The 10,763-nt window shown below is 30.7% G+C and overlaps 2 protein-coding genes across 2 annotated transcripts; one reads left to right on the forward strand and one right to left on the reverse strand.

Moving 5' to 3' along the window:
- Window positions 1-215: 215 nt before the first annotated feature.
- On the reverse strand, window positions 216-5,555 carry LOC117213596 (pancreatic triacylglycerol lipase-like). Its single transcript, XM_033459081.1, has 7 exons — window positions 5,367-5,555; window positions 5,017-5,119; window positions 3,504-3,652; window positions 2,158-2,403; window positions 1,326-1,532; window positions 1,065-1,221; window positions 216-595 (listed from the first exon to the last, which is right to left on the reverse strand). Exons 1-7 carry the CDS (start codon window positions 5,410-5,412, stop codon window positions 538-540), a joined length of 966 nt encoding a protein of 321 aa, XP_033314972.1. The 5' UTR covers window positions 5,413-5,555; the 3' UTR covers window positions 216-537.
- Window positions 5,556-7,872: 2,317 nt separating this feature from the next.
- On the forward strand, window positions 7,873-9,693 carry LOC117213775 (cyclin-dependent kinase 7). Its single transcript, XM_033459425.1, has 5 exons — window positions 7,873-8,035; window positions 8,099-8,158; window positions 8,241-8,349; window positions 8,424-8,869; window positions 8,946-9,693. Exons 1-5 carry the CDS (start codon window positions 7,982-7,984, stop codon window positions 9,291-9,293), a joined length of 1,017 nt encoding a protein of 338 aa, XP_033315316.1. The 5' UTR covers window positions 7,873-7,981; the 3' UTR covers window positions 9,294-9,693.
- Window positions 9,694-10,763: the final 1,070 nt, after the last annotated feature.

Raw genomic sequence — 10,763 nt, forward strand, 5'->3', positions numbered from 1 at the left:
TTTCAGTACAACGTTTGGTCGGTCTTGCGCTAATATTGTTCATGAATATTCTATTATCTCGTTAATATTGTATTTCTGCATTTATTAATCACAACTACTTGTATTATTAATACAACAGCTCCATATTTCTTCGTAAACCTTCATTTCATGATCCGTCTATTGTTTCTGAATATTGTAATAATATTTGCTATAATGTGAATGACAAAGTACACAAATTTCAAAGTAACCAATACAACGTTTATTTCTATTTCATTCTGCAAAAGTACGCGAACGAGAGAAAGTGTCATTAACACGTGTCATTTTAATTAATATAATTTGTACTTTTGTTGTACGACATGAAACGATACCGGTTCACCACCGATTTCGATTTCGTTCGTCCGATTAATTAAAAAAAAAAAAAAAAGAAAATGTAGAATTCGAATAAAATTGCGCACGCTGCATAAATAAAGTAACTTGTAAATGACTAGTACAGATCATTTTGATGCCGCAAATACAGGATCATCATCATGTAGAGTTGTTCCAAATGTTCATTGTCGCTCATTCTATTGCGAACGGAGGTACGTCGTTCGTTGTTAAGTAAAATTTTCCTCGCAACCTGAAACGATTAAAACGAAATTAAGTTTGATAATTGAATGCATAATAATGGAGGAGCTTATAACAAAAACGAATTATGATATATAATAAGAACCTTATCGAATTTTTTAACTTTTCATATATGGTAAAATCAGTGAAAATAATCTATTCCCTGACTTGTCATTAAATGAAAATCAAACATTTCAATTCAATTTTATCAAAGTAATCTTTATCGACATTCCACAACTTTATGATTTACTTAAATATAGTTTCTTTGTAATATAATTACAGACACATTTATAACGATTGTGTAATACGATAAATATTTCGTTTAAAAGAATAGAAATGAAACAAATAATATTGAACAGAAATTAAAGATGTTAGAATATTTTTCCATTTTTTCGAAAAAGACAAGCATAAACGAGGACCGTTTTTATTATAAGCTCTTCAATTTTTATATGACACAAAATCAAAAAAATTAAATGTCTTACGACGTGGACGCGTATTCTCCCATCAGAACAATCGGATTATAATCGCAACGTCCTTCTATGTATTTCTCCCAATTTTCACAGGTTCTTGCTTTAAAACCAGCCGTACTGCCTATACTCTCTGTCATGTACTGATGAGCTCGCGAATGGCTGCAGTAAGCTGACAAACATTCGACGATTGTTAAATTCTAATTAAAGTTTGTCAGATACACTGTTTCATAAATAATTTTGTTGGAAGCTTAATGAAACAAAAAAGATGTTTACTTGTAGTTGGTAGAAACGAGCAACCAGGTTGTGGAAACTTCCCATTGTTAGGATAAAAATCAGCGTGGCCAAGTGGAGCCAAAAATCCAAAGGCAGGTCCGCTCGTATGAATTACGTCCACGAATTGGGCATCGGTTGGATCTAATCTGTATTCTGGATCGACAATTCCGAAGACTGTTTCAAACAACGGACTAGCTGGATCTAGGCCTTCGAATCATACCACATCAAATTAAAAATAAAAAGAGATAACATAAATGTGTGATAAATTTAACCCTTTACAACTGTGAAATTTTGTTTGTTTGCAAAAAAAAAGAAAAATTATGATTGATTACACTTTCTCGTTTCGATTTCAAGGATATAAAATAATAACTATCGTAAATAAATTATTTAATATAAACATAACGATATAGTAATAAAATACAATAGTACAATAATAATGAAGCAAAATGTAATTTAAAAGATATAGATTCGTGGATATGTAACTTTTAAATTGAACGGCGCTATAGAGCAATGTTGTCCAATCTTTTTAAGTCATCAGCAACACTTCGCTATACAAAAAATATTTTCAATAAAATATGGCAATTTATTTTTATTGTATATGACGATGCAGCTATATTAAAATAAATATACATGTTAAAAATATGTATATTAAAAAGGAAACATGTATGTTAAAAATCTTCAACTATAAAATACCTTCAACTATATTTCAACTATAAAAAAAACCATGGCGATTCCTTAGAAAATATTTGATGGCTTTCTTAAACTTAATTTGGAAGTTATAGAGGGTTAACAAACTCTAGATTAACAATGAATACATCCTAATGAAATATACCTGTTATTCTGCCAATACGTCCATCCAAGTAAGCTCCAGCGTATCCTGCCACGTGTGAACCCAAGCTATGACCACTGATGTGAACATCCTTGTACTCAAGATTCGACTCGCGATTCAAAAATTCTAAAAAATCTCCGAGGAACTCGCCCACTTTCCGTGTGTTGTTTGCCGCTACTGGATAAACGTCGGCCGCCAAAACTCCCCATCCGACTACTATCACATTTACATCTTCATGAAGTAGATACGCTGTAATCATTCACGCATAATCGTATATAATTTTGTTCGACTAGAGTCAATGGTATTAGAGATGATATATTAAAAATCGTCAAAACGTTGAAATCATGACATTGGATCAAGTCTGACGCAAGTTCAATGTCAAGAAGCGTGCAACTACATATAGGGTGTTGCAAAAAAAGAGTCTAAGACTCTGTGAATTGATAGCATTTACTTAAAGGAGTAAAAAATATTTCACAAGGTTTTAAAGCCTTTTAAAACCTTAATAAAATATATTTTCAATAAATAAATAATCCATATATATAGAATTTAATCCAAATTAAAATATGTTATCTAGGATTACTTTAACAAATGTTTTAAATAAAACAAATATTAGCAATCATTACAGAATTGCAAGTGTTATTGCAAATATAATTCACGTGAAAGTCAAAGTACCTATTAAGCAGTTAATTGTTGACGTGCCTGTGATACTTTCAGGAGTATGATTATTTTATGTTATGATTTCTTTTGTTTCAATGGTTGGGATAATGATGGACTAATATGATTGAATAAAATTATTTTGTGAAGTAACGCAGAAGAAATTTAAGCGTATCTGGAATAATTGAAGGATACAAAATTGTTTTGCGACAATTTCTGACTACAAAATATACCGTGCAAGGACAATGAAGGCAAAAAGGTAATACACATTTGTTAAGGAGGTTTTGAAAAAGTTCTAAATCGAAATTTCTCACAGTTACGTCAGGAACTTAACGCGAGAAAGCAAAAACTTGTTAAGTGATCAATTAACTTGTTATCGTGCTGACCCTTGAACCTGACGACGTCGATTCCGTGTTTACCGAAACGGATTGACCCTGATTGTAATTAAATTTCACTGGCTCGGCACCATCGACATTTCTAGAAATTCCTTAGAATTCGCTTTTCCTTCTTCCTCTTTCATTCTCGTTTTCTCGGCCTCTAGTTCGCTTCGTTTTAAAGCGACGCTAACTTTATTACGAATACAAAGTTTCATTAAATCGAAATTATAATTCATAACACGAGTAGCTATGATTCGATATTATGAGACAAAAACTTGTCTGTCTGCTAATTATCGAGAAAGGCTCGTGTTTACGTACCATCTATCAAACCTCGTACCCAGGCTTCGTTTCCGGTGTCACTAAATCCGTGAATAATGAATTTCGTTGGTCGACTTTCATTGAAGTGAGATGCGTAAAGAACCTCGGTGTTGTTTAGAAACAGCTGCTCCTCGCCAAACGGATTTTCTCTTTGCAAAAGGAAAGCTCTTTTATTATTTTAGAATTAAATTATTTTAAAATTACATTCTACAAATTATTATTCTATTTATTATTATTATTCTACAAATTATCCTACGAAAATTGAAACCGCTAATAATGCCAAATATTTCTGACTTAATGTTCTTTTATTAATAATTTCTCCTAACCTTTTAATATTACATAAATCCACTGATGTTATACGTTTTTCGAAATTCTTTTACATCTTTTTCCGATATTCTTCCCCGTCTGTAACGAAATGTTTGTGATTCTTGTCGTACCATAGCATACATAAAATGATTTATTCTATTAATAAGCAAAAAAGATTCTCAGATATCTCAGATTCATAGTGACAAAATACCTTTTTTACGTTGATTTACGATTTTTGTTTCAGTAAAACACTTTGTTTGCCATGGAGTTAATGATTCGAGTGGTCTTTATGAAACCATCTCTGACAATCGGAACGAGGAATTCTCGAGGCGCCGCCATCGCGAGTGGCGCCTCAATTTTCCTTCCCGGTTTTAGATCGAGTCGATCAACAAGAAAAGGCAAAGCAGTGCAAAAAGAATAAGAAAAGGAGGCGCGTCCACGATATTCACGCATCGATGATAGTCAGTGGAGCGTCAGCGCTGAGAATAGAATTTGCCGGCTTGCTGATTGCATGTATCGTTAAAAAATTGATGCATCGTTTACGAACGACGAACGATAAAGCTCGCCTCTGCACGGACGAAAAATTCGCAGCACGAACCGAGCGTTGCCAAGGAGAAGCGCGGATTTTCTTTAACGTATCACGTTCGCCCTTGCTTCGTCTCTTCTCTTTCCCAAAATATCTTAAAATTAAATCTTGAACTATGGGGAGCGTATACGTCCTTAAATATCGAACAATCATATATTAAAAACGTACAAATATTTATAATGTACAATCATTTTTATTTCCACTTATATGTGTTAAACCACAATTAATTATTTTAAGTACCTGCAAAAGCTGTCTTCATACTGTATGTCAAAAAACTTTCAATTCTGAGGAAACTATAGTGAAAAAGTTAATATGTATTATGTTTAACGAAAGAATGAAAAAATATCAAAAAAGAAAAAATCGCTGTAATAGGTTTGTTCGAAACAGTGGAGAGATATTATATAAGAACTAACAAAATAAATAAAATAGGAGAAATAAAGCATATTGACATTGTATATGACATAACAAGCATTAAAGAATATTAACACTGAACAAACTTCTTTCCTTTCGACGGCTAGGAGTTATACCCTCGTAGATAACTATGTCCGCTGAGCTAACTTCAGTCATAACATTTGAACTTCCTTTAAATCGTCAAACAAAAACACTATATGTTCTATATACCTGGTGTACAGATTGAACATAGCGGGATCACGGGTGGTCTTGAACATGGACTTGATGACCGATTGCACATCGTTGAACAGTGTGTTTTGTGAATGCGCGAACGCTAGAACCACGAGGAAACAAAATTTGTTGAAAACTAAATATAAAAGTACATTATCCAAAGAGTCGCAGACTCATCTTAACCTTAAAAAAGACTATAAACTAAAGTCGATTATCATAAAGTTTGAATAAAATTCGGTAAGGTCGCAATGAAGATAAATTCCAAATAGATTGAAATGTAGATACAATGAGAAGAACATTCGGTTCACTTTAGTAGACGTTAACGAAAAGATCCACGTGACTTCGTTTACCTGACAGAACGACCACTAAAAGGACGAGAATTTTGACGGATGACATGTCTCTCCGCGCGATACCGCTCGCCGTTGCACTGGATTACTACTGTAGCCGGCTTAGCAGTGGGCTACCATTCATCCTACTCCCGATTTCTCGTCTTTGATGTTCGATAAGCCCGGCAGCTATATTCATTTGTTTAATTAATACGACAGTTGCTCGAACGTGGATAGTTTCGAAAGTTGCTCACCCCTACCTCTTATAAGTAGCCTTCCAAACTCTTCTCAATTTCGTAATTCCTACTACGACTTCGTTATTCGAGAAACGCTTTTTGCACTCTTTCGTGGGGAAAACGTGCCGATTATCGCTTAGATACATGTGTGTGTATTTGATTATACGTGAAATATTGGTTAGACTGTATATGTCGTGTTTCATCGTTTGAAACTGATATGAAAGTAGAAGACTACAAGGAAAAGTGTTTACTTTTTTGCTCTATGCAGAAACTTGACATGATTAAGTTCCATAATTATAATGTCTTGAAATTTTTGAAATGTCTTCACTTCTGAAACATATATACCACATACACATACATTATGTGATAAATCATTACAAATTATTTAGTTTTAATGAAATCTTTGTTAGCTGTAAACCGGCTTGACCCAATTACAAGAAAGATTCCTATATTATTATTGTATCAGTATGATTGCCATTTGCACGAGTAACTAATGGAATTAAATTGAAGATATATCACTTATTGTAATTATTTATTATACTTGTTCATAGTATAATAAATAAAAAATGTATACAAAGTAACTAATGGAATTAAATTGAGGATATATCAATTATTGTAATTATTTATTATACTTGTTCATAGTATAATAAATGATAAATAAAAAATAAAAAATTTGCCAATAAAAAGTAAACATCTTCCATTTTTTCACTTGTACAATTTTATATTTAATATAGATCACAAATCACGATTACATACTTTTTCTGAATAAAATATACATAAAAAACTAATTATGTATATTAGTAATGAATATTGAATTATATCATTTCATTGCAATAATCGAATAACATAATTCTATTTGTTAATTGGCAAGTAGCTATGTTAATGACGTCAAGCATAAAGATCAATACAGGTTACACGTATATTGTAATTAAACTACGGATGTTTACGCATATTTACGTATATTTTTATGAATACAGTTAAATATATGTAACCTAAATATCCTAATAAATAAATATATATATATATTTAATATTTTGCTGTACATTTATGCATATTTCAGTTTCTCACAAATGCATGAACGTCAGCAGTCTGATTATGAATACATTCATTAATGAATGAACAAATGTTTTGGTTTATTTTCATGATGATTTCAACGCAGTTTCTATACTGTTATGTTTACTTTGTTTATTTCCTTCAAACTATTCATTTCGTAATTTGAATGTCTGTCTCCACTAAAAAGTGTGATAATATTTTCGCAATAACATCTCTTATGTCTTAATGTCATTTGGCAACGTGATATAGAAAGAACACATTCATTAAATGTGTAAACTTAAAGGAAGATGTCCCACGAACGCCGTTAAATTTAGAAAGTTTAATTATGATAACGCGACTATCCCTGCTTTACTATCGTAAATGGTTATATCGTTCCTTTCCTCTATGTAACAGTCGAACGATCTTGCATGACAATTATTACATTTCTCCTTTATCAGTGCTTTTTTTTATCTCTATTATACCGACTATTGAAAAGTTTGATTACAATGCAGCGCCGATGATAATACTAGTTTCTTAACAATAAGAATATTTACTACATATAAAATTTTAATATTTAACATTTCTAAATTTATCCTATACGGTTTTTTAATAATGATGTATCCTTGAAGAGTATCAAGGATAAAATTTTACTCCATAAGAATTTTGTTGTAATAGTAGCGTATTAATATCATTGCAATGTTATCTATAATTGCGAACAATATCTAATATTGGATAATAATAAGAAATTGAGTTGCATTTGTGTGATTTTTATTGAGTACTAAAGTAAAAGGTTATATTGGGGTGAAATTTCGTTTATCATGGCATTGGCGTTATTTGATGATAACTTTTAAGTGTTAAATGTATGTTAATGTCTCATCATACAATTTGAATACACGGGAGGACAAAAAATGTAAAAACACATATAAACGATATATAAACGATAGTCACTAATAATAGATTATCTATTTCTTTTGGCATAAAACAAAAAGAAATATTTTAAATTTTTCATACCCTGTTTCAAAATAATTCGTTAGAAAAAGAAAGATCTTTTAAAGTGTTAGTAAAGATTAAATATTATTAATTTCTATATAGAATTATTATTTCTATATCAATTAAAATATCCCAAAATTATATTACATATTTCAATTAAATGCCAGGACATGTTCAAGCCCGTGCAAATTGACGAATACAGCGACACGATGATACGAGGACACGACACAAGGTTTTCATTTACGTTTCATTTTGAAGCACATTAAACGAAATATACTCATGAATGATACAAGATAGTATTATGTAAATTATTATGTAAAATATTTTTAAATAAGTAATTTATTTTTGAAAAAAATAAAAATATTATTATATTTAGTAAATATGACAGAAAAATTGCGAAGATATGAGAAAATTGATTTCTTAGGAGAAGGACAGGTTAGTTGAAGATTATAAACTTCGTTATTAATGTTGTAAATATATTTATGAATTTTATTTCAGTTCGCTACTGTCTATAAAGCCAAAGATATCGAAACGTCCAAAATTGTTGCTGTGAAAAAGGTTTGTTATTTCACAATGATTTTATACACTGATCAAGTGTTAGTTCTTGAAGTGTCAATAATGTCATTTATGACAATTTTAGATTAAAGTTGGAAGTCGCGCAGAGGCTAGGGATGGTATAAATAGAACTGCATTACGAGAAATTAAATTATTGCAAGAATTAAAACACGATAATGTGATAGGTTTATTAGGTATATAAACGTATACATACGTTACAAGAATTTATATTGTAGTCAACATTCATATCATGTTATTGATATTTTAGATGTTTTTGGTCACAAGTCAAATGTCTCCTTAGTATTTGACTTTATGGATACAGATTTAGAGATAATAATAAAGGATAGTAATATAGTATTAACAGCTGCAAACATTAAAGCATATATGATCCAAACTTTACAAGGATTAGATTATTTACATTATAATTGGATACTGCACAGAGATTTGAAACCAAATAATTTACTGGTTAACTCTGAAGGTGTTTTGAAAATTGGTGATTTTGGTTTGGCCAAATTTTTTGGTTCACCTAACCGAATAAATACCCATCAGGTAGTAACAAGGTGGTATAGGTCACCTGAATTGTTGTATGGTGCAAGATTATATGGTACTGGAATTGATATGTGGGCAGTTGGTTGTATATTAGCAGAATTGTTATTACGTGTACCATTTTTACCTGGCGAATCTGACCTGGATCAACTTACTAGAATATTTCAGGTATATCCTTTTTATTGTAACCTGAAAAAGTTCTTAATTGCAATTATTTTCATATATTTACATACATAATTTTCAGACATTAGGCACACCCACTGAAGAAACGTGGCCAGGAATGACAGAATTACCAGATTTTATCCAATTCAAACCTTTTCCTGGTACACCACTAAAACATATATTTACTGCTGCTGGTGATGATCTCCTAGATTTAATTGCTAGTCTATTAAATGTAAATCCCTTGGAGAGATGTACATGTGATCAAGCTCTTCAAATGCCATACTTCAGCAACAAGCCTGCACCAACTCCTGGACCTAGATTACCGCTTCCTACATCTGTAAAACGTCAGCCAGAGGAAAAGCCTAGTTTAAAGAGAAAACTACTGGAATCGATGGATGGTGCTTCCCTTGCAAAAAGATTACAGTTTTAACCATAAATTCGGTTAGACTTAATTGTAAATTGTTACGAGAACAAATTCATTGTTACTGTTTCCTTGCTAATTTTACAATGAATAATCAATATAATATGCAATAAAATGAAGCAAGGAGATATAGACTGATTTGTATAAATGCATAATATACAAGTAAATTTAAAACATGAGATATAATATTAAACATCTACAATGAATTACTGCAGTAATATATGATATGCAATTTAGTAATATATTTTTACAAAATTATTATGTAAATAACTAAAATCAAATAAACATCCATTTTATACGTTATTAACATTATATATCCTCGAAATAGATATGGCCTATATGTATACAAAATTAAAACAGGATGGGAATGTTATAGGCTGAAATAATAATACATATTTGAAAAATACAACATTATGCTGCATTACTTTTTATTAACTTAAAAACTAGTAAGAAATGTTTGATACGTGAACAATTTTGTAACTTGTGAAATATTAAATTTCGATAGCATAAAGAGGTGAATCGTTGATAACAAATTATTAAAACTGTAATCGCATTTCGCAGCTTTCCCTGTAGCGAGATTAATTATTCATCTTTCGCAATAAGTACAAACATTACCAGATTCTCATTTACTCGCTCTTGTCTCTATTTGACGATGTTCCACTATTTCCTTTCTCAAGAAAAGTATAAAGTATAAATAATGTTCCTTTAATATATCCGCTTTGTGGACAAAAAGGACACATTTATCATTTTTGCTAAATCTGATGATTTTGCATTGTCCATCTGTGATGAGCATGCAAGTAGTTTTTTACGAGTACCGCTCACGACTGATTGCATCTTCTCAATCAGCTTCTAATATCCGTGCATGATTTCAATATACATGTATCTATTACACACATACATAAATCTATTCAATACTGATGGGTAACAAAAAACGTAATATTTTGTAATGATACAAATTGTACATATCTTATATTAATGCACATATTAACATGAGTTGGCTACCTCTGAAATTGATGAAAAAGTGTTTCACATTAAAATCATGTTACAAGAATAAAATAAATTTCATATTTTAATATATTACATAAAGCTATAACAAAATTTCTTGTATTGTACACATAATTACATTAAAAGCATAAATTAAGACGACGTGTGCATTTAAATACTGAAGCAACATTTAATATTTGTTTTACATATTTTGTTAGATTCTGATATAGAGGTGAAAAGCTGGGAATTCTATATAAATAAAACGTGATTATTTTAAGATGTGTTAGAGGATTACCACCTGTTAGCATACATCTGCGATATATTATACATAAATGATAAAATTAAACCCGGATTTTACAATTAAGTTTAAACGTATTCGATTTTCTCGGAAACATCAAGAAGATTTACAAGTGCTTCAAATTAAATATTGATGTCTTCATAGGTAAGTAATCTTTTAAAACATCTTAGAATATGCAAATAATAAATTCATTCTAA

The sequence above is a fragment of the Bombus bifarius genome, unplaced genomic scaffold, assembly GCF_011952205.1.
Source record: "Bombus bifarius isolate JDL3187 unplaced genomic scaffold, Bbif_JDL3187 scf7180000009125, whole genome shotgun sequence".
NCBI classification, from domain to species: domain Eukaryota; kingdom Metazoa; phylum Arthropoda; class Insecta; order Hymenoptera; family Apidae; genus Bombus; species Bombus bifarius.